Genomic DNA, 25,992 nt, shown 5'->3' with positions numbered 1-25,992 from the left:
AACCAGAATACCTAGAGCAGCTGTCTGAGGAACTCCCAACATTTAAATCATTGAGAGAATGATGAGGGAAGAGCAACCAGGGAAGTAACAGAAAAACCAGTTGGTCTTCATGCCACAGAAGCCAAGCAAAGGTCAATGAGGAGGAAACACTTAACTGTGGCCAAAACTTCTCAACAGTCCATCAGCAAGATCAGGATGTAAAATCTAATGAAATTAATGATATGGAGGTCACTGGTGATGTTAGCTCCCAGCTGTGGTACCAGTTGCAGTGGAGCGGTGGATGAGAAAGCCAAGTTGGAATGGATTAAATGAATGCATAAAGAGAAAATATAGAATATGCTAACAGAGAAAGTCAAAGATTAGCTATGAACAAATAAACTTTTTTCTTCCTCTAGATAACTTATATTTTCAAGAGGAATGTGAGACATCTCCTGAAAAAAAAAAGTCTAGAGTCTTTGGAGATGTCTATAGTTATATTTATTGATGTGTTAGATATTACTGAGCCAAGTTCTCCCAGTTTATCTAACTCATTTATTCATTCATTCCTTTATTCTTATCTAATCAATCAATTGTTACATCAGCAAACATGAATTTATACCTACAACGTGAAAGATACTTGACAAGAGATTAATGGGGGAGAGAAAAAGAACTTTTTATCAGGCTACTGAGAATTGGGTTGAGATGTAAGTAAAAAGGGGCATCCACCTTCTTTATTTGAAGAAAATAAGAGAAAAAAATGAGTAAGGCAAATGGACAACCACAGCGTTCCCCCATTTACCATTCATAAAGGCAAATCTAGGGATGTAGTTTATGGTGAGGGTCAAGGGCTTCTGGTAAAATGCAGAATCAAGCCAATATACTCACAGGCAGTACTGGACCAGGGCAGGCTTCCCATGCAGGGGTAGAACCTGTTCCCGGAAGAGCCATGCAGAGTATTAAGAGGAAATAAAAAGAGGAGTTGAGCCAAGGAGGCCCAGATTAACCTTCAAAGATGTATCACACAGAGAAGTCACTCCACCTCTTTTGGGCAGAATAAGTCAAGGAGCCAGTGGAGTGAAAATTAAGTACCCCCTTTGACATGCAAGACAACGTGGGAGGTGGAGAGGAAGTACTTCCCCCCAGTGGATAACAATGCAGAGTACTACCACAATGATTTATTGAAGGCTACTCAGTGACACAAAAGAGTTGTCTACAATTCTCTAGGGAGATGATAAGGCACAGGGAAACAAGAGTACCTAAGGCAGCTGTCTGAGAAACTCCATTATTTAACAGTCAGCAAAGGAAGCAACTGGCATTATATTTCCTATGTTATGTACTAGGAAAATGGTAGTAATTAATTAATTTATTAATTGAGCATCTGTTGAGCCCCTGCTAAGTGCCAAGCACTAGGCTAGGCAGTGGGCAGTTAAGGAGACGGTGGGCCAAATGGTATGTATTAGTTTGCTAGGGCTGTCATAACAAAATAGAACAAAACTGGATGACTTAATAAAAATTTATTGTTTTACAGCTCTGGAGACTAGAAATCCTAGAACAAGGGTTCACCAGCAGGGTCATGCTCCCTCTGGAGATGTTACAGAAGGATCTGTTCCAGGCCTCTCTGCTGGCTTCTGGTAGTTCCTTGGTTTGTGGCAGCATAACTACAATCTTCATATGGTATTCTCCCTGTATACGTGCCTGGGTCCTAATTTCCCCTTTTCAGAAGGAGGCTAGTCGTACTGGGTCAGGGGCCCACCTGACTGATCTACAACTTAATTAGTAGAACTAATTACTACTGCTACTTAGTTAAGATAACCTCATCCTATTTCCAAATAAGATCACATTCTGAGATTCTGGTGGGTTGGACTTCAACATATGAATTTTGGGGGGAAACAATTCAACTCATTAAATCGTGTATTAGGCAAGTTTATCTTACAATCCACCAAACCAATATTTACCATGTCTGGGACTATAAATTATCATTTCATGCTACATTACAATCGTTTCCCTGTTTAATAAGGAGAACAGAAATTAACTTCACTACATTTTAGATAATGTAATTATGTCTTTCTTCTGTATGTGGCTTAATATTTAAAAAAATCAGATATGTTGGGTATTATATAAGTAACTGAGAAAGTACCCATTAAGAACAGAATGGACTTTTAAAAAAATAGGCTTTATATTTTAGATCAATTTTAAGTTCACAGCAAAATTAAGAGAAAGGTACAGAAATTTCCTATATACTCCCTGTCCCCACAAATGCATTGTCTCCCCCATTACTAACATCCTCCACCAGCGTGGTACATTTGTTACAATTGATGAACCTACAGTGACACATCATTATCACTCAAAGTCCATAGTTTACATCAGGGTTCACTCCTGGTGTTGTATGTTTTATGGGTTTGAACAAATGTATAATGACACACATCCACCACTGTAATATACAGAGTAGTTTCACTGCCTTAAAAGTCCTCTGTGCTCTGCTTTTCATCCCTCTCTCTCCTCTAACTCTTGGAAACCACTGATGTTTTTACTGTCTCCATAGTTTTGCCTTTTCCAGAATGTCATATAGTATAGGGAGTCTTTTCAGATTTGCTTCTTTCATTTAGTAATACACATTTAAGTTTGCTTTGGCTTCTTTCATTTAGTAATACACATTTAAGTTTGCTTGATGCCTTTTAATAGCTTTATAGATCATTTATTTGCAGCACTGAATAATATTCCATTGTCTGGATGTACCACCAAAACATACTTTTAGTAATTAAGGATAGGAAAAAACAGATTTTACCGACCAACCAAGGTGCATGTGTAGCTATTCTTGCTAGCACTCCCCTCCTCCCATGGAGTTCAGCTTAAAGTTATATGCATGCAAATGTACCCTAACACAGATCTCATATATGTCAGATCTACAGTTTGAGAAACCTTAGACTGTTTAAATTCTGACTAAAGAGAAACAGCCAAATAACCCCAAGCATGTTTTACTTTTATAGTGGTTTGAAGGTATTTCTTGATTAAGCAGTGGTCATGTAGAATTGCCCTTTTTAACTTCTAAGACACATTTCTCAGCACGGTTTTATTGTTAAATCCAAACATGAATTTTTTGGATATGTAAATTAATTTTCCCCCAAGACGCTTGCTGCTTAAGTGAAAAGACTTTATCAAACACTGGCATTTTTTGAGCATTCCATTTTGCATTTCTCGGTTGCTTAGATGCCTTAGAAACCAGAGCAAGGGGTTTATTTTTGCCGTAACAATAGAAACAAAAAATATTTCAATAAAAAAGGAAGACCTATTTTTAAAGAATGATAATCATAAAGAAAAATTTCCCTTTGACTAGGACTGTTGTATTGCCTAGAAATTTATAGAAACATTGAGAAACAGGCATTGATAGGCATTGATAGGCAAAATAGGCATTGATAATATACAGTCTTATAAGCAATGACATATAAAAACATGTTTTATGTACACTTTTATTGCTGTGAAGAATTAAGAAATATAGCTTCTTTCACATTTCCTACCCTAAAGTTTTGTTGGATTCAGCAAATAATTTCCTTCTTCCCATAAGAAATTCAGAAGAACTCAAAGATCTGTATATAGTACAGGGACTGAAAACCATCTAACGGGAAGAGAGGTAAATATATGCATTTTTGCATTTAGTACAGTCTGCATAAATTCTACAGTTCTGGTCCAGTCTCAGGTTTTGATATTACAGTATGTATAGTAGCCATTCCACTTACTTACATGTTTATTACCCTAGCAGTATCTAACACATTGCCTTTTAGATACAAGACTAAGGATAAATCAGAATACCATGGTTTTGAATGTCCCTACTGGGTTTTATTAAAGAATAATCAGAAACCAAGATAAAATCATTTCAAGAAGAAGATTGCCTATTTTATACCTTAACCATATTTTCATTTGATACGATCTATGCTTACAGTTAATGTTCAGCTTTCTGTAATTGCCATCCTTTGACATGAGGGAAAATAATATCCTAAAGCCAGATAGGAAATTGTTGATTTTACTTCTTTGAACAGTCATAAAATTTGAATTTCCAAAATTTGTTTTACCCTGTAAGAGAGCTCTGCAACTTATATTTTTAATGGCTCTGTGACAAATTTTAATAAATCTCATGTCTTTATGTTATTTCTCCTGTCTTCATGTTATTTCTTTGGAAATAAGCATGGCTAGAGAACATTTAATGGGGGAAAAAAGAAGATTGAGGAACATATTTATAGCTTATAAGGAAAGAGAATAGGAATAATTTGAGATTAATTTTTTTTTCTTTTTGTTTAGCCATTCTCGATAGCAACAAACGTGCTCCACAAGAAGCAGTAAACCATAATTGCTAAGGCTGGTGTGAGACGGCCTGGGTTTGAATCTGTCCTTCAAGGTGTGCTGTTGGGCAAGTTATTTAACTCACTCTGTGCATGCCTCAATTTCCTTAAATGTACAATGGAACAACATTACTTACCTATAAGGTTTAGATGAGACATGTATACAAATTGCTTAGAACAGTCAACTACCAGAACATAGTAGATGTTCAGTAAATGTTATATATTTTTATCAGTGAGTTCTACTACCTAGAACACTAAATAAATTGTGTAGTTAAATCAGCCAAGCAACCTAAATGATTTCTCCCCACTGAAACAAAAAGTATGTGGTCAATTTCAAATGATTTTTAAGATGTTAGGTGTTTTCTCTTAGAGGAAAACATAGGAAGAACACTTTGACATAAATCACAGCAAGATCTTTTTTGACCCACCTCCTAGAGTAATGGAGGTAATGGGACCTAATGAAACTTAAATGCTTTTGCACAACAAAGGAAATTATAAACAAGACAAAAAGACAACCCTCAGAATGGGAGAAAAATATTTGCAAACGAAGCAACAGACAAAGGATAAATCTCCAAAATATATAAACAGCTCATGCATCTCAATATTAAAAAAAACAAACAACCCAACCAAAAAATGGGCAGAAGACCTAAATAGGCATCTCTCCAAAGAAGACATACAGATGGCCAAGAGGCACATGAAAAGCTGCTCAACATCACTAATTATTAGAGAAATGCAAATCAAAACTGCAATGAGGTATCACCTCACACTGGTCAGAATGGGCATCATCAGAAAATCTGCAAACAACAAATGCTGGAGAGGGTGTGGAGAAAATGGAACCCTCTTGCACTACTGGTGGGAATGTAAGTTGATATAGCCACTATGGAGAACAGTATGGACGTTCCTTAAAAAAACTAAAAGTAGAATTACCCTATGACCCCGCAATCTCACTACTGGGCATATGCCCAGAGAAAACCATAATTCAAAAAGACACATGCACCCCAGTGTTCATTGCAGCACTATTTACAATAGTCAGGTCATGGAAGCAACCTAAATGCCCATCGACAGACGAATGGATAAAGAAGATGTGGTACATATATACAATGCAATATTACTCAGCCATAAAAAGGAATGAAATTGGGTCATTTGTAGAGATGTGGATGGACCTACAGTCTGTCATACAGAGTGAAGTAAGCCAGAAAGAGAAAAACAAATATTGTATATTAACGCATATGCATGGAATCTAGAAAAATGGTACAGATGAACTAGTTTGAAAGGCAGAAATAGAGACACAGATGTAAAGAACAAATGTATGGACACCAAGGGGGGAAAGTGGGGTGGGCGTGTCGGTGGTGGGATGAATTGGGAAACTGGGATTGACATGTATACACTAATATGTATAAAATGGATAATTAATATGAAAAAGAAAGATATTAGGTGTTTTCAAAAAACAGTGCAATTTCTAAAGAAAAAAGGATACACACAAAGCTAAGGTTTCTTCTTTAAAAGGTCTTTGCACAAATTGAGTTTTTCTTCCTCAGTTGAAACATGCTGTAGTGTTAAGTGATTTAAAGGAGGGAAAATAATCCTCAGAAACCACAAATTTTTTCTAAGGTCTGTATGTTTTCCTACAGAGTTCTGCATTTGATTTTGCTGGGTACCAGGGGCTGCTACTGAACTATGAACTTGGCATCACTCCAGTATCTTTGAGGGTACTGATTTAAATCAGAATCAGAGACATAGCTCCCTGATTTTATATTAGCCCAAAGCTTAGTCTCATCATATAGCATCAGGGCAAGCTTGGCTTTCAAGTCTAACAGTAGACTGCTCCACACTCCTCTCATTGTTGTGGCCTCTCCCGTTGCGGAGCACAGGCTCCGGACGCGCAGGCTCAGCGGCCATGGCTCACGGGCCCAGCCACTCCGCGGCATGTGGGATCTTCCCAGACTGGGGCACGAACCCGCGCCCCCTGCATCGGCAGGCAGACTCTCAACCACTGCGCCACCAGGGAAGCCCTGCTCCACACTCGTTTCTGCTCATTTGTAGTAGTGACCATGGTGGTGGAAGTGGTGGGGCTTGAAGATTTCCTTTGCTTTCTTGCAAACTCAACAATCTCATCAAAAAGTAGGTTTGTTAGGTTGATATAAAGACTTATTGTATTGTAGTCAGAGGTGGGAAGGAGTGGAGGCTGTCACAGCTGCTGTTTGCTTCACTACTAGAAGCTGAATTTCTTGGAATTTGAACTTTAGGCTCTTGTAAATGAATCAAGCTTGATTAATTACTTCAAGCTGATTACTTCAGGCTTGATCTTGGACAGGAGAAAAATATCATTGTAACTGATTTTTTTTTTTTTTTTTTTTTTTTTTTTTTTTTTTTTTTTTTTTTCTGTACGTGGGCCTCTCACTGTTGTGGCCTCTCCCGTTGCGGAGCACAGGCTCCGGACGCGCAGGCTCAACGGCCACGGCCCACGGGCCCAACCGCTCCGCGGCATGTGGGATCTTCCCAGACCGGGGCACGAACCCGTGTCCCCTGCATCGGCAGGCGGACTCTCAACCACTGCGCCACCAGGGAAGCCCTGTAACTGATTTTTGATATGGCCATACTATAGATCATATTCTATAGTGAAAATTGAGGACATTCTGCCTTCAGAAAGGAAGCTGTCACGCAGTGGCCACCTGCATTCTATGTATCCAGTTGACTGGAAGAAGTCAGCATCGTAGGTCACTGCTCAAAGAGTGCTCTTATCAATTCTCCTTGCTTTCCCTAACCTTCTCAAATGAGAAGAAGAATTATACTATGGGTGCCAAACTATTTGCGTCTTAGTGATTAGTGAATATCTGCTCATGACTTAGAAAAAATATAATTACTTTTTTTTGATGTAGTAAAACATGCACTTGGACAATATCCAAAAGTACAAAGAAGAAATACAGTGCAAAGTAGTTTTCCTCCTGCTTCTACTCCCACTGCTCTAGTAATCCAGTTAGCAAAGCAAAGATGATTATATTTTCTGCTCCTTCTGAGATGTTTCTAGGCATGCTGATAACTGACTGGTAGTTGGTATTTTCTGACTCCTTACTTCTCCTAAAGTTTTTCTAAGTTCTAACAAAATGCACTATGATTTCCTTTTATATACAGTATGAGAATGAGGAGGGGTGGCCCTTAAACACTGTGGAAAATAAAAAATATATATAATTTTTTTTTCCTGAGATGTTAACTAATGTTTCCTTTTAATATTTGAGACCATGAAAGAAACACAAGTCTAGAACAAAATATTAGAATTAGGCAAAGTTAGGGTAATGATTAACTATGCTGCTGATTTTTGAGATGATATATCAATTGAGAGAGCAGGAATTCCCAATCCTGTAAAGAGATTACTTTTTATCTGTAATATTTGTAACCAAATTGGATCTCATCTATTTAGGAGGCTAGCCAGGGAAATATGAATTATTAAGAAAGCATATTCAATACCTCAAAATTATTTTCATCTATATCTAAAACCCACAATTGGTTACAAGTTCTTTGGAATATTAAAAGAACAACATGAGGAATTATAAGAATAGAAAAATTCAAGGTCTATGAGTGGAAGATGACAGGAAAGAAATCCTGAGACATAAAAAACTCAATTGGAAAGAATTACTAAAAAGATTAGTAGAGGGAATTATTTTCCATTGACAGGGGAGAAGAAGTGCTGCCTTAATTAGCATATTTCCTTCTATTAGTTTTTAACATTTTAATAAAAGCAGACTGATACAGAGTGAAGTAAGGCACAAAGAGAGAAACAAATACCGTATTCTAACACATATAAATGGAATCTAAAAAAAAAAAAGGAAAAAGAAAAGTGGTACTGATGAACCTAGTTGCAGGGCAGGAATGAAGATGTAGACATAGAGAATGGACTTGAGGACACGGGGTGGGAGGGGGAAGCCGGGGCGAAGTGAGAGTAGCATCGACACATATGTATACTCTATCGAATGTAAAATAGCTAGTGAGAAGCCATAGCATAGCATCAGCTTGGTGCTTTGCAATGAACTAGAGGGGTGGGATAGGGAAGGTGGGAGGGAGGCTCAAGAGGGAGGGGATATGGGGACATGTGTATGCATATGGCTGATTCACTTTGGTGTAAAACAGAAACTAACAGTATTGTGAAGCAATTATACTCCAGTAAAGATCTATTAAAAAATAAATAAAAGCAGACTGGAATAATGGCAATAAAATGAATCCTCATATCTTTGAAATTGTATGTGCTATGTGGTTTTCATAATGTAGTGAATTCTGAAGATATTTATCATATAGAAACAAGTTCCCCGAATCTTCAACTAACTTTGGGGTGAGAGAAACTGATAACAAGTATTGAAAATATTCAAAGACCAAAGCAAGGTATGAAATGAAATATAGGACATGTATGTACAATAATTCTTAGATCTTGCTTTCAAAATTCTGAAAAAAATCAGGAGATTAGTACTACATGAAACATAACATCACCTTCTGAAGTTTTAGGAACATCAAAGGGGCTGAAAGAGAAAAGGAAGAAGGCTTTATTTAACCTTGATCTTGATCATTCAAGTGCCATTCTTTGGGGCCAAATTGGAGTCAAGGTATTTTTTGATGAGAGTAAGAAGTCAATTAGGAAGTAAAAGATAAAGGTGCTATCCCCTTATCTCTGAGTGCCCAGAGAGACCTTATCCAGAGAACTTCCCTCTTCAGAGCCAAAGACCAGCCCTCAGCCAGAAATAACTTGAGCCATTTTTGTCTGACAATAAAGTAGCTAAGATTTCACACTGAAATTATAATCACATCCATTAGGAGACATATGTGATAAGAAAGTGGGCTACAGGGTGAATATCAGGCCTAGAGAGAATGGATGGCCATGACTAGAAATAAGCTTGAACTCTAACAATGCCTGGGGAACCTGAACATTTCTGCATGTGCTCTACAAACCCCGGTGTGACCCTGGCTGTTCTTGCTGTGCCTTCCTGCTTCACGGATAAATCTCTCCCTCATATACATCATATAAACACTCAGAGAAGCAGAAAAATACTCTCTACAAAAGGTTGAATGCAAGATTCCAAAAACGTTGAATCAATCTGAGGGCACAAAGCGGTTCAAATAGTGCTTCGCTTTCAGATTTGTCACAAAGTGAGTCTGCCTTGATTGAAAAAGACATCCCTGAAATTAATCATGATTTCATTTTTTTCCCCAATGGTATAGTTACAGTTACTACTAAAGTTCACAGCTACAGACTCTAAAGTGATTATCTTGTTACTCTATAATCACACCTGGATACTCAGAGCATTTTACCATTAGGGCAGTTTGAACTTTCCAATGATCCTTTTAAGAAAAGATCAAATGCTCCTCATTTATAAATGGAATATCTAATTTTAGAAGGTTAACTTCAAATAGCCTCAGAAATTTGCACCTCCAGTGAAGAGATAAAACCAATACCGTTTGGGAACAAGATAATAAAATTAAGCCTCCCCTCTCAAAAAAAAAAAAGAGAGATAAAGATCTGAGTGGATACACACATCGCAGTCTCTGTGAACCCATACAAAATAAGCAGGGGTTAGGTGCTGGGGTGCTTTCAGAGTGCACCATTATTCACAGGAAAACAGCGAGATTCACCACGGAGAACATAATTCTTTTGACAGTGACAGGACCTCATTCACAGAAACAGGACTGATGGTGCATGCACAGTCAGCGTGCCAAGTGGCACAGGACCTGGATGCGGGTCCCTAATGGTGAACTGAGATCATTGCTGAGGATACTCGGTGATCACATAAGGGACACTCTGTTTGCTCTCTGGGAGACGCAGTTCATTTGCACTAATTGCAGGCTTGGGGGCCTGGAGAAGGCAGCTCTGTGTACACATACTGTATTCCCTTTGTTGGCGAAGGTAGCTCTCACGGGCCCTGTTCCTCCTGGCATTGTGTATGTGTGTGTTTTAACAGAGAGACTTAGCTGCCTTTAAAATATATGTGCATTTCTAATTCTTTGCACTAGGCTTACTAATAGCTGGTGAGGGGAAGCTACAATATAATAGTGAATTACTTTCCGGAAAAGTTGAGCAGATAATTCATGAAATAAAAGAAATCCAAGAAAGCCTAACACAATTACTACGGTTTACAGGATTTGTTTTTGTTCAGAAAAGTTCAGTTGAAAAAAAAAATTTATCTACTGATCTATTAACCACCTATCTATTTGGGTCATTTTCACAGTTAGAGAGATTTAATAGTTCTCATCTCTAAGAATACATCTCTTAAAATATACTTCTTTCTTTTGTTATCAAACAACTTTTGAAGAAATGTAAGGTTAGGAATTTCATATCTTTCAAACTTAGAAACACTGCATGTTGAAAACACTGAATAGTGTAAAATGAGCATGAAATAAATCTAATCATGTTGATATAGTAAAGTTTTGACATTCTCAAGAGGTATGGTTGCCTGGAAAATAAATATTTACTAAGAAATTAAAAGATTTAATGATATATACTAATCACCAAGACAGGTATACAAAAAGGTAGAAATAGTCCTTGTCCTGGTAATGTTTACAGTTTATGAGGGGATGACAGATGTGCACATTATGAAAAGTTACCTGCAAGGACCAAGCTAACCAATACTTCCTAAATGAATGAGAAGTGTAGGTTGTACTTCAATAATTCAGAGATGAACAGTCTCAACTTTTCACTACGAGAATAAACAAGTGATTTCCAGAGAATATAAAAATTTTGATTGAATTGTGAATAAAAGAATAGCAGCTTCAAATGTGGAAAAAGGCTTGTCAGACAGGTGAAGGTGTTTTATGTGTATGGGAATGCAGACGAGAGAAGAGAGTTGGGGAATAATGGGAACCAAAGATAACAGAGGTGTTGCAGTCAAGTGTGAGAGGACCTGGCAGTTGCCCAAAGAGTTTGAAGCAGTAGAAATAGAAATTCATCCAAGTTTTGAGAAGGATAGTTATGTGACCAAATGCTGGTTCAAGAACCTTTTAATTGATGGAAGAGTAACAGGGAATTTGACAGGAATGGAGCCTGGAGGATGGAGGTCAGTTAGGGGACTGTGGTCCACAAATGAGGGGATGAGGGAGTGATGTAGGATGGGGCAGTGACATTAGGGAGGAAGAGATAAAAGCTAAAGGTACAGTGGTCTTTTATACCTAATAATGTATATCCAGCCTGGGGGGAGAAAAGCATCAAACTCTGAGCTACCTGGGTAAAAAGCAGAATTAGAGAAATCCAGTAAGGGACTCTGTAAGTTGGTTTGTTTGTTTGTTTTATGGGAGAAGAGTTTAAGTGGAACGTTGCATTTAAGTTGCTGAAGAAATGCTTGGGGTGGGGGCAGTCCAGTGGGCAGTAGTTAGAAATATGGCCCTGGAACACAGGAGAGAATGAAGGTTGCAGGTAAATCTACAGTATTTGAAGCCACAGGGCTGGATATCACCTCTAACAAGTTAAAGTTGTCTGAACATAAGGTGAGGTTGATGTCAAAGGGAAGGTTTCCTGAGCATATGAATTTTAAATATCAGTTTAAAGGCAAATTCTCTAAGATGATATAAGGATATATCATCCTTGCAAGAATTAGAGCTAATATCACTTCCATGAACCCCGTGAAGGACAAATGTAATGGAATACAATGTAGATGAAATACACTGCACTGCAGGATTGTGATTCACCTTACGGAGGTCAGAAGTCTCTTTGTCCTCAGCATAGTTAACAACCCAGGGAAATATGGTGGAAAAGGATGAGCTCAGGTTTTCCTGGGTCCAGATTTTAACTCTGCTACCATTATTTTAGTTAAGTACCTTAAGGTAAATTTCAGCATATCATTTGCTGAGCAAATATACTGTGATTATGGGACCAGAGATAATGTATGTCCTATATGCCTAGCACACTGTATGCATTCATTAAAGGGATGCTGCCATTATTTATTTTTATTGTAATTTTTGTTATTTACAATGATAAAACTACATTTCTAAGGGTAGAACTACACTAATTTCCATCACCAAAGTGACGTATATCAGAGAAAGAAACATTTCTGTAATGTAATTTTGAGTAAAAAGAGAGAACCTAGAATAAAATATATTCGTTGATAACATTAGTAGAACTCCATGGAGAAATTACTTATTTATAAGTGATCACTGACTTTACATAGATATGGTCTGAAAGAAAAAGAAATACATAACTCTATAAACTATAGTTCAAAGGAGAAAAAGATAAAGAAAATGAGTAATGGGTAAATTGAGGACTCTAAAACCTTCATTTACATAGAGAAAATAGTTCATTTTGGTAAAGTATATAAGGAGTTAAAGACTGGTAGGTTTGGTACTTATACACATACAGAATCTTATAAAAAACTAGGAATCTTTTATATCCACAGAAGGAAATAAGTTCACTTGCACATGATTTCCAGAAATGAAAGAAATAAGAAGCCTTTGGTAGGTAAAAATTTATAATTCCATGTTTAAAGATGTGCAAGTAAAATAGTGGTCATGTGTCTACAAATCGCTAAGAAATATATTTATGCTTCTATTTGGTGATATAAGACTCAGGAGAGTAAAGCAACTAAGATCATGGGTTCTGGATCCAGATTTCCTATGTAATATTTCCTATTTCCAGTTACTGGGCAAATTATTTAACTGTAGTATACCTCAGTGTCCTCATCTGTAAAACAGTACCTAACTAATAGGTCTGATAGGAGAATTAAATGAACTAATACACATAATGAGGTTAAGGAGTTCCTAGCACATGGTAAGATCCAAAAGAAGTTAATTATTTAATATTGTTTATTATCATTATCATCAATATTACTTGGAATGGAATGAAATGACCTCAGTAAGCTTTTCTCCCTTTCCAAATGTGCCTCACTATATTATTTATGCTCTAAACTGATGTCTGATATTACTTATTATTACAGGCTCTTACAGGACAGTGTTAACTAAAATTTAAGCAACAATTTTGTCAATATTGTTTGAAGTGTCCTGTATCCAACAAACGTATATGAGAAGAAGACAAAGGCAGGACAAAGACCCTGTGCTAGAAAAAATGTGATGAGGTTTAAATGGTGAAGAGATGGATACATGTATATAAGGGGGGGGCAAAGAAAAAGTTTTATCCTAAAGTTTCTCTTGGATAAACATAAAGAAAAACAATGACATTTCTAAAATGGGGCTCGTCAGAAGATTTCTAGTAAAGGATGATGGACCAATTTTCTGGTTTGGGGCTGTTTCCTCCATCTTTGAACACTGGGTGAAGAGATGCCTAATTTATACATCTCTCATGTCCCATAATAAGAAAGAAAAAGTAGCATAAGAACACTTGCCAAGCCAGGCTCACAAAACCACGTTTGTGGCATCTGTTGACTATCCAGATATCCCAAAGCTGTCCTGCACAGTTGTTCTCTATCATTGTCAGCCTCAGAAGTCCAGAGACAGTCACATGGCTAGGGCTGGTAAAGAAGAGTTCAAACCAGTCCATTTTCCCTGGAGCCTTAAAAACTTCCTAGACATAAAAATACTCCATTCTTCATGTCTAAGGTATGAGTAGAAGGGAATGGAGCTTTCCAGATTCACTGTGCCCCCCAGTTAAACAAATTTCTAGTTTAAGAATCTGTTGGTCAAGAATGCTTCATTTGGGGCTTCCCTGGTGGCGCAGTGGTTGAGAGTCCACCTGCCGATGCAGGGGACACGGGTTCGTGCCCCGGTCCGGGAGGATCCCACATGCTGCGGAGCGGCTGGGCCCGTGAGCCATGGCTGCTGAGCCTGCACATCCGGAGCCTGTGCTCCACAACGGGAGAGGCCACAACAGTGAGAGGCCCGCGTACCACAAAAAAAAAAAAAAAAAAAAAAAAGAATGCTTCATTTGATTTGCCCTATACAGAGTAGAAATGAAATACAAATCAATTATTTGGGCCTAACCAAGGCCATATATTTTACATTTTTAACTATAAGGTGTTAACCAGTAAGAAATTCTATAACTGCTCTTTGACACCCAACTTCGACTTCTTTTGTGATTACTTGCTTCCATTTAGCTGAATTGTTTTGCTTCTCACATAAAAGATCAACTAAGAAAACGATGTCCTATCAACTTAATTTAAATCCATTACATGATGAAAAGTAAATATTTTGACAGAGACATTTCAGAATCAAAAAAGAGAAGGTATCTAATTGCTTGAAAATTACCAGATCATATTACAGTAAACAAGTTACATTATGCACCCATAGTGATTTTTAGCATTTGTACCCAGAAATCAATGACTGCTAGGGTCAGAGAATAAGTTCTTAACCAATATATTAATGGAGGAAGTTACCCTCCTCTGAGTAACCAAGAGGAAACCACTTTTTAAGGTTTTACACCTTTATTGACACATACTGAATTTTGGTCTCCTTATGTTTAATGAAGAACATTTTTACAGGTATTATGGAAAAGGAGGGTAAAAAAAATAGGCTTATGAAGCTTTTCTTTGATAAAAATAATTGGGTATGAAAATTCAAACATTATGTCACTATAGAAGCAGTACAGTAATAAGTAAATGTACAGACATCAAACTAGTTGTAGGAAATATCTTAAGAATAATATGTATGCAAGGTACATGTGTTAATGTTTTTTCAACAGTTTTAACACAGCCCTTTGATTTTCAATGCCCATTAAAATAATGATATGTCATTATTAAACAATACCTAAAACAAAACTTTGGAAACTTATTCCAAGATTATAGGCAAAGAGAATGCCATAGTTTAGTTTGGGTAACATTTAATTATGAATAAGATTATTAAAAAAATCTATCTTATAAATAAAAATTTTGGCACTACATTAGTAAGTATAAGAAAATTGCAAATCCATACCTTGCAAAAACACACTTTATATCTGTCTAATACTTTTTTTATATATGTGATAAGACAGATGATAAATTAAAGGGATAACAAGTCTTTCCCTTGTTCAAGGGTAATTGCCTTCACAGTGTCACTTGTGAAGATGCTTTCTCCAAATTGTCAGACTAGGTGGTAAGGATGGGGGGATAAATACATGGGCATTATGTAGCTGTGGTTACTCTGTGGACTGTATTCATTGACGCCATTAACTAAATAACATGACACAAACTCTATTCACAGAGCTGAAAGTATATAGTAAGATTTCTAAGGATAGATTATATCTAATATTAATTAACAAAAATTTTGCAGTGTCACACAATCATATTCATGACTTGTAACACCTTCTAAGATTTAAACCACTCACTATATTGCCATTAATATTGTATAAGTGAAACCAGAAACTGAAGAAGTTGAATGGATTCCTTGATATGTCAAAATTAAAACTAATAAATTGGATACAAGAATCATGTCCTTTCCTTTTGATATCATAATCTTGTCTCCCTGAAGATAACTACAATCATTACACACACACACACACACACACACACACACCTGAACATTTATATGTGAAAAAAATATACATTTGAACACAGGGATATAGTATACATTCAGCTACATCTAGAAGAGCTGATGAACCTATAACAAATGTAAAAGACTAACCTGGTGTTACTACTACTCCATTTCCATTGACCACAGGCCTCTCTTCCTCTTCCTCCTCAGGAGGCTCTATGCTTGCTTTCTCCATGTTGCTTACTGATTTATTCCTTTTTCGTTTTCCTTCAGTGCTTGGAGTGGCTCCAGGAAGTATCTGGTCTGTTACATTTAGTAACAATGGTGCTGGTTCTGCTGGAGGCTTTGGGGTACCGTAGTAATTGTCTGCAAATGATACAAAACATATGAAGTTAAATATTTCTCCTACTGGTGTGCATAATTTGTAAAGAATGGAAATTTTATTAACAAATGTGTATCCTAGTTTATACATCTATATGTATTTTATATATACATACATATATATCATTTTATATCCTTTTATGTTTTTATATAGGTGTTTATTTGTTGCTTCTATTGTATTGGGCTTTAATGCTTAAACAAAGATACAGATCTGTCTTCATTTCACCTTAGTGCCAAAGCAAAATATAGTCTTAGCTATTAGTTTCATATGACACATAGCAATTTCAAATTAGTCAAAAATTGTTTATAACAAGCCTTGATTATAATCTTTTAAAAAATAATTATGTCTGAATAAGAGTATGGGTAACTTATTTTTTAAGCAAATCTTATAACGTTCTGGAAAGGCAAAGCACATTGTGCTTTTCTCCAGCTTTCAAAGGGCTCTGGCTGCTGTCCTTGATGTGCACAGCACCCTGCCTAGAGCTGGATCTCCACGCCAGGTTAGTGGTTCCCATGACTTCCAACAGTGGGCCTGCTGCTCTAACCATTCTTCAGATTACCACAGCTCTTTTTCCCACAGCTCCATGATCTGAGCTCCAGAAACATTTGTTTCCCCCATCAGTCTGTGAGACTTCTAAAAGAGGAGACTAATTCCTATTTATCTCTGTCATAAGAGCCTGGCAAACAGTAACATGGAATATATGCTTACTATGTGAACATCTTTGTATATTCAAAGCAAATTACTTTTATGAAAAAAATACTTTAAATTTTTGATTGGTAAACGGCACAGTGGTGTTTTTAAAAAATCAATGTTATGCTTTGAGCATCAACTTCAAACCCACATTGGTGTTTTCAGTTAATTGAATAATTTATGCACGTATTTGCTCACTCATTCATTAAAATCTTTATTTAGTACTGACTGTGCACCCAAGCACTCCAGTAAACGTCTGAGAGAAAATGATGACTATAATACAATCCTTGTCTTCCAGATGCTCAACGGTTTAGTGTGGAAGACAGGCACATTTGACATTAAGCAGATAAGCATTAAAACAGGAAATAGGATTAAGCACTCAACCAAGGAGGCATAGAGGGGGAACCACATCTCATTATCTGCAGAGGCCACTGAAGGCAACTGGGAAAACAGTGTGCAGTGAAAGAAACCAACCCTTAAGTAGCAGTTATGGGGTCTAGATTTGGATTTTCTATATAACTACAATTCAAGCAAGTTATTTGCTCAGTAAGGCTCAATTTCTTCATCTATAAATTGGAATGGCAGTACTTGTTACAATCACCTGCATTCTGGGTTGCAAACAACCAAAATATACTCTAGTTAAATTAAAGATGATAAGGATATGCTGAAAAGGTATGAGATGGCTAGTTGAGGGAAGAGGCTGGAAACCCTTGGGGAAAATGGACGGAAACAAAGGAGTCCAGTGTGGACACCCAAGCTGCGTCTGCTGGCCCTGGACTCTGAAAGCCTAGCAGGTTCCACTACCACAGGCCATAGAATCACAATACTTCTTATCTAATAAACATAATACAAAACTAGTAAATAGTCCTGCATGTCCCGATAAATAATATAATTTTAAGTAGTGTTCTGAGATCTTCAGTGATTTTTTAAAAAATTGGAGTAAAATTGCTTTACAATGTTGTGTTACTTTCTGCTGTACAATGAAGTGAATCAGCTACATGTATACCCATATCCCCTCCCTCTTGGACCTTCCTCCCACCCCACCTCCATCCCACCCATCTAGGTCGTCACAGAGCACCCAGGTGAGCTCCCTATGCTATATAGCAGGTTGCCACTAGCTATCTGCTTTACACATGGTAGTGTATTTATGTCAAACCTAATCTCCCAACTCATCCCACCCTCCCCTTCCCCCCGTGTCCACACGTCCATTCTCTATGCCTACGTCTCTATTCCTGCCCGACAAATAGGTTCATCTGTACCATTTTTCTGGATTCCACATATATGCATTAATATATGATATTTGTTTTTCTCCTTCTGGCTTACTTCACTCTGTATGACAGACTCTAGGTCCATCCACATCTCTACAAATGACCCAATTTCGTTCCTTTTTATGGCTGAGTAATATTCCATTGTATATATGTACCATATCTTCTTTATCCATTCAACTATCATTGGACACTTACGTTGTTTCCATGTCCTGGCTATTGTAAATAGTGCTGCAATGAACATTGCAGTACATGACTCTTTTTGAATTATGGTTTTCTCAGGGTATATGCCCAGGAGTGGGACTGCGGGGTCGTATGGTAGTTCTATTTTTAGTTTTTTAAGGAACCTCCATACTGTTGTCCATAGTGGCTGTATCAATTTACATTCCCACTAACAGTCCAAGAGAGGGTGTGGAGAAAAGGGAACCCTTTTCAGTGCTTTTAAGTATATGTAGTACTAAGAAAAATGAATCACACTTCAGGGCTCTTTTTTTTTTTTTTTTCCAATTTGTCTTTTAGTGTTTAAATCTCCCTGAGGTAGAAAAATAACCTTTTACTAATTAGAAATAAATGCATAGCTCAGGCTAAAAATAAATATTAAGTAACAGGTCTGGTTGAATTTACATTCCTAAATAATTACTCCTATTGAATGAGATGTGATTATAAATTATACAGCAATATTCTATTTCTATAATTTGATTTATGAAATTAATAGTTTAGACTAAATTTTAGATGTAAAAGAGTACAAATCACTAGTTAAGACATTAAGATTATCTTTATTAGCAATAATAATAGCAATTTAAAAGAGGCACAGAAATAACCCATGTAGTTACTATACTTGAGAAATGTAATTCATGGAGAATAGGCTTTTACCTTAAACCAAATGCATAGAACAAAGAAACCAGAAATACCTAAAAGAAGTTGAAAAATCAGCCAGATGGTCAGGTAGCTAAGTCACTGAAATGATTTCCTGATGTTTAAATATATACAAATCAATATATTAAGGATAAAAGGTGCCTTTTAGGTAACATACCAGCATGTTTTCAAAAAACAAACATCAAAACTTTTAAAAAATATAATTTGGAAAAACTGTCCCATTAAGAATGAAGTGCCTCTATGCAGAGTGCCAGGATTTAGAGAATCTAAAATCCAAAATACCACAACAATATGGTATATGTTTAACAGCACAGATCGTGGTGAGATAAACCTGACTTTGCATCCTGTCTCCCCTAATCTGGCTGCCTCTTTATATCCTTGAATTGATTTAGTTAAAGTGGGACTGTGGGGCTATAAGATGACTACAGTCACAAATACAACAACTACTACTATTATTACTATCATCACCACCACAATGTAGTGAGCTGGACACTGTAAATGGCATTTTACTTCTGAGCGCTTGTATCTGATGGGGATTAGAACGAAGTCATTCTGCCTCTGCAGTTAAAAGAAAATGGGGGCTCTAAAACTACTTTCCAATATTATACATGAAGCAGGTGGAAAACCTATATCCATTTGACTTAGGAACCTCATTTCTTTTCAAAATACTATATTGCCTCTCAAGAGAAAAAAAAAAAAAAAAGTACGATGCAATTTGCAACCTGCCCGGAATTGATGCAGTCCTCTAGGACTTCATTCAAGGCCACAACCAATGAGCAGAAAAATAACACTTTCAAGAGAAAGGCAATGCTTGCTCCCAAATGATGAAGCAGGTACATTTTAGGTGATTTTTTTCCCTCCTCTCTTCCAAAACTAAGTGGGTGTGTATGTGTGTGTGTGTTTGGGGAGATGGGGTAGGGATTATAGGCTTTCTTAGCCCACTTGTTACTGACTATATTTGTATTTGTAAAGTGTGGTGTATTCATTAGCACTTTCTTGTAAGTTTAATACAAAATTTCACTAACTTAGTTGTTGAATATGATGACAAAATGGAAATGATACATAACACTGTTCACTTAATTGTATCACAATTAGGATAATCTATAAATTAACATAGTTTAGTTTTGAATCAATGCTTGGAAAATAAAAGAGACAATTATTTGAGAAAGCTGATTTAACTTGATTTATTCTTCAGCTTTTTAAGTACTTAAAAGAATGGCTATCTTTTTTCATAAAGATATAGTTATGAAAGAGTGAAACAGGGTGACTGTAGTCATTTCTTACATTATAAATATGAAAAGGCTTTCCAGAAATTTGAATAAAAAGAGTAGTTTATAAAAATGTCAATAATTGGTTTCATAATAATAAAAACATTTACTAAATGACCATTTACACTGAACACTGTTATATTAATTTCCTGCAAGGGGAGAGAGACTAAAACAGACTACATTGTTATGAGCTAACCTCCCTAGAAAATACTTGGAAAATCTAATCCATTACGCACTTTTACGCAGACCTTTCCTAAGTCATCCAGAAGAGATGAAAAGAGCTTTTTTTTTTTAAAAAAAGAGCTTTTTAAAATAACTTTTTGTGTACTATATTTGAAGGCTATCACAGAATTACTCCTTTGCTTTCTCTATGCTTGTTAGACCAAATAATCTTTTCAAAAAGTCTTAGTCTAAGTTTTTTAAACAATGTTTTTGTCTTTTTTCTGACCCTTCCCAGGTTTTTTTTCCCCCACACTGATTTTAATGGTGAGGCCAAGGGGAAAAAAGGAAGAGAGAATGATTTCAATAAATTATAAACTGTTCCCTTATTTATATAAGGGAATAGATACCAAAATAGTATTTGCTGAGATGCACCATATTCTTTATGCTTGTAAGTTCTGATATTATGATAAGAAGTAGGAAAGACACTAAAAACTAATTTTAGGTATGAGGAAATGTGAAAGTGCTAGTAACAAGCTGAAATACTTTGAAATGCTTTTACTTATTTCCAACACCTTTTCTCTTTAAACTAGATCATGATAGAAACATGTGACTTGTTATTTAGTTCATTTGGCTTTTTAAGTAGTAGACCCAGTTGTTGACTCTGTTGTTCCAGTCCTTTGGGTGTATAATAATAACATGTGTAGGTTTTACATCAAATAATCATATATCATTCCACATGGCACCCAAGTGCAGATGGATTTTAGAAAGGTACTATTCTTGTCTTCAAGATACGTCACAGATTAAGGTCTTGACCCCCATTCCGCCCCCAATATTCTCAGTGCTTTTATTCTCATTTTGGTAACAGAAAGAATCAGTTTTGGATAATGATTTAGTGGAAGAGATATGACTGCCTATAGGTACTTTGGGACATGCATACAACACAGCCCATCACTTAGATCCCCAGACAGCTTAAGAATATGTCCTTGTGTTAAAAAGAATGTGTGGCAAAATTTGAGAGGTTGAAAATCTCATCATTTGTTTTTTTACTGTTTTATAAATGGAGCAAATAGGTTGATACTTGGCCTCCTAATGGCACCAGCATAAACTGACTCTGACATAAATGGAGAGGAGAGATTTGGAGCTCCAGGTCCGCACATAATTAATTTATGTTAGAAAACCTGACAGATCATAAGTAAATAATTATTTTTATTACATCAGAGATTTAGATCTGTATTGATAGAAACAGATAAATCATGAGAGGTTTCTAAATTTAAATTTTAAGACCTGTTAACATATTACACAAGGGATAGTAATGACTGAAAATTAGTACCAAAAACCACCATAAGACAGTCTTGCCATGGCAAGAATCACAGTCATATGGCTGCAGAGTTAGTAAATTAGAAATTCTGTAAATACAAAGTTAGTAAACGTAACCTCGAAAAATATTCTACTTTTCTAAAATTACACTTCCTACCAGAAAATAAGACTCAAAGTCCCACTGTAGAATGATTTCGTCAACTGATTTTTGAAGTTATTTTTGTAAGCAGCTCTGATACTTAAATTTGATCTGCCCCTAAAAGGTATCATTTCCTCATCGTGTCATATATAGTTAGTAGCTTGAAACCAAAGTGCAAAAAAAACTCTGACCTCAAAAGATGATGTATTTTCCTTTTGTGGTGAAAAGCATTCATCTCACATGTGATAGAAATAGAAAAAAACATTCCAATGGTATTTTGTCACTGATACCTGGGCTAAACAGTAAATTGCTGAATTTTTGAAAATTCAAAGTTAAATGTGACTTTCAAAATGTGGATAATTGTGCAAACAATGTGAAAATTTATGTTTTTTCACATGCAAAAGTGAATTATTCTGCAACAACCCCTACCTAAGAATTTCAAGTTTATTTTAAATTAATGAATCCTGGTTTAATAATATGATCCCCTGGTCTAATAATATGATCCCCATGCTTTCTGCATTTCACTGTCTTCAGCTGTTCATTAGTACTCTACAGAAATCATGTAGATGGTTTAACCTAACATTTTCTGAAACTTGTTTTCAAGTTCTCATTGAGTTTCTTGTGTTCCTGACCCAATTTTCATTTATACATGTTAGCCAATGTTGACAGACACAGGACAAATCTTTTGTTTTCTGTTTTTTTTTTTTTTTTTTGCGGTATGTGGGATCTTCCCAGACTGGGACACGAACCCGTGTCCCCTGCATCGGCAGGCAGACTCTCAACCACTGCACCACCAGGGAAGCCCCGGAAGTGAAATTTTGACCAATTTTTAAATGGGCATTTGTGCAAAGCTCAGTGGATTCCTGTGATAGTCATCTTGATTAAATTTATTTCTTCAAAAATTGATAAAGGAAATTGAACCTTTCCAGGACAGTATTATTTTTCTCACACAGCATTTATGGCTTGCCGTATAACTTCCTTCTCTCAATGGTGCTATTAACTGTGATACTATAAAGTTACTAAGAAATTAGGAGACCTCTAAGGCTTTCTTTTGTCACTGTCTTGCAAATACAATATCTAGCGAAATTCTGATTAATCTTTATTTGATTATTCGTTAATGACTAAAGAAATTTGCCAAATATCTCATTCTCAGTTGCTAACAGAAGTCAGAAAAATTTTACTTCTACTTGGAAAATATGTTTGCTGGATGTTTCCGAGCATGCATAGGAAAGAGTCCGGCAAATATTCAGAGGATCTGGGTCCTAACCAAGGTTCTACCCCTAACTTCCTAAAAGACCTTGGATTAGACATTAAACTCCTCTGAATTTTAGTTTCCTCATTTCTGAAATGACAGAATTGGGTCATAGTTCTAAAGTACTTACCTCCAAAATTCTGCAAATTTTTAAAGGATGTAATGACAACAGGTTATATTTCCTTGCCATCGTATCAGAAAGTCTTGAATCGACAATGAGTAGAGAATGACAATAAATTGTAGCCAACAATTTCAATTACTTGAGAGCCTGGACTCATTTGTTTTCTTGACACAAACGTGGAGAACTGTCATGTTACTCTCTCTTTATATTTCTTTGCACATTCCCTTCTGGGTAAATGGCTGTGGTTACAGAGTACTTCTATTTTTGTTCCAAGCCTTTCATTTGCATCCATCCCTGTTGGTGAATTAGAAAGCCCCTAAGTAGATCCCTCATAGCATGTGAACTCTAATTATTTTGTGGAAGGCCATATATGAAGTACTTCAACTATATATTTTAGTCCATGAGATATTTTTTAAATTTATGACTTTTTTAAGAGTCGACATTTTCATTGTGACCTGTGAGACACAAACATAAATCCTAGATGTTAGAGTATAGTTAAAGTTAGCAGCGGTGTAGAAGTAGAACCAATTTATGAGCCAGGAAAACAATGAACAACCCAAAAAGTTAAAGAAAATAAGAGTTTTGGGTATTTAACTCTAAGGCTTTGTCTGTGTAACTGTAACAAGTCTTTTTTTTCTTTCTGAATCAATGTACTCACAGCCTATGAAAATCAACCTGTGACAAAGACAATTCTGTCAGAACTACTGGCAGTTTATATTTAAAAGTCCAGAAACCAACCGCTAAATCTTTTAAGATGTATTTTTTATTGAGGTACAACTCCCACAATCCTCACATTTTTACATTATAATTTTGCCTTTCACACTATCTTTCTCATTGTGTAGTAAATTTGAAAGTATCAGAAACAGAAGTTTATCATAGAAAAATTGTGGCATTAATGAAGGAAAAGTAGAGGGAGAAATGTGTGGAAAAAAGATCAGAAAAGAAATGGAAAGTAAGAAGAAAAATAAAGAGCAGGAGGAAGAGGAGAAGAAAGAATTGGAGGAAAAGGTTGAAAAGAGAGGGCTTCCCTGGTGGTGCAGTGGTTGAGAGTCCGCCTGCCGATGCAGGGGATGCGGGTTTGTGCCCTGGTCCGGGAAGATCCTACATGCCGTGGAGCGGCTGGGCCCGTGGGCTGTGGCAGCTGAGCCTGTGCGTCCGGAGCCTGTGCTTCGCAACGGGAGAGGCCACAACAATGAGAGGCCCGTGTACCGCAAAAAAAAAAAAAGGAAGAAGATGAGAAGGAGTTGGATGGGGATGAGGATGAGGAGGACTGGGATGTGCCTTTTCATGATGTTCTAACATTATTGCTGGTGACATTCTGGCCCAAAGCCATGCATATGTGCTCATCTGTCATCCCCTAATAGCTGATAACGTACTAAGCTACACTGTCCAATATGGCAGCCACTTGTTACAACTGGCTGCTGAGGACTTGAAATGTGGCTGGTTTGAATTGAGAAGCTGTATAAGTGTAAAATCCACACTAGATTTTGAAGAAGGTACAAAACAGTAAAGCACCCCAGTTATTATTTTTATGTTGATTACATGTCAAAATGATAACGTTTAGATTGCATAACGTTTCAATTCCTCTTCTAGTTCTTGTGAGAAGAAGTAAAACTCAATACGTAGTCAGTTACTGGTAGCAGGTAATGGCATCTCTAACTAATAAGAGCTGGTGACGGTGAGGGTTAGAGTCAATCCAAAGGTCCAGGACAGTAATAGACACTTGATGGGCAAGAGGCTCAGCCAGGAAAAGGTTTCATGGGTCACCAGGGGGGTTGAGACTCTCATAAGCTGACCTAGCCAATTATTCTGTCATTTATTTAGCTAATATTTACTGAGAGCCTACTATGTGCCAGGCATAAATTATCTCAAGGTACAATGAGGAAAAAACACGCAAGTCCTCTTTGAGCTTACCTTCTACTGAGGAGACAGATATTAGTCAAATAATCACACAAATACTAAATTACATATTGTCAAGAACTATAAAAGTCAAGTAGTGGTGGGCTTCCCTGGTGGTGCAGTGGTTGAGAGTCTGCCTGCCGATGTGGGGGACACGGGTTCGAGCCCTGGTCTGGGAGGATCCCACATGCTGCGGGGCGGCTGGCCCCGTGAGCCACAATTACTGAGCCTGCGCGTCTGGAGCCTGTGCTCCGCAACAAGAGAGGCCATGATAGTGATAGGCCCGCGCACCACGATGAGGAGTGGCCCCCACTTGCCGCAACTAGAGAAAGCCCTCGCGCAGAAACGAAGACCCAATGCAGCCATAAATAAATAGATAAATAATTTTTTTTAAAAAAGTCAAGTAGTGGTGTTCTGAGAACTCTGAGAAGAGTTCAAGTTAGGCTTGTTAAGGAAAAAAAAATGGCATATGATTAAAAACCCAGTCCCCTCCCCTCCATCTGGGCCAATATATTTCTGGGTCAATACAGATTTTTAAGAAATGCATCTGGCTTTTCTAATGATAAGAAAAAAAATTTCTTTATTGTTTCTGAAACTTGTCCCAAGGACTTCTCTGAAGGTTAAATAACTGAGCTAGATGGAAGTTGATATATATGTGAATATGTGCATGTTTATGTGTGTGTTCTTCCCCCAAACAAACCTAGTTGCTTATAAAAGCTAATTGTAAAATTTCTGCTAACTAGTTAGCCAGATCAGTTTCCCCTGTCTCAATTTAACTGAAGACATAGTCTGTGTTGCAAAATACTTCTGACATTCCAGTAACTCAAGGGCTATGTGGTTTGCAATTTAAAGTTTGGTTTTTGATGATATGAAACTAACTGAAGGTATATTTGATGGCAGGTTTAATGTAATGATTAACCTTCTCTCCCCGCACTCCCTTG

General features: G+C 36.8%; 1 protein-coding gene across 2 annotated transcripts in view; it reads right to left on the bottom strand.

Annotated features, from left to right (window-relative positions):
* MAGI2 (membrane associated guanylate kinase, WW and PDZ domain containing 2) overlaps positions 1–25,992 on the bottom strand; it is a gene marked incomplete at its 3' end in the record, with an annotated part of 1,332,164 nt that overhangs the window by 476,905 nt on the left and 829,267 nt on the right. For both annotated transcript variants that reach the window (XM_081243891.1, XM_081243892.1), the window contains exon 4: positions 15,831–16,046. In XM_081243891.1, coding sequence (XP_081100017.1) covers positions 15,831–16,046 — 216 coding nt within the window. The remainder of the gene's footprint in view (positions 1–15,830; positions 16,047–25,992) is intronic.

This window comes from Mesoplodon bidens (assembly GCF_964165515.1).
Source record: "Mesoplodon bidens genome assembly, chromosome: 9".
NCBI lineage: Eukaryota > Metazoa > Chordata > Mammalia > Artiodactyla > Ziphiidae > Mesoplodon > Mesoplodon bidens.
Note: the sequence above shows the minus strand (reverse complement) of the source record. Positions and strands in the feature narration are given on the sequence as shown.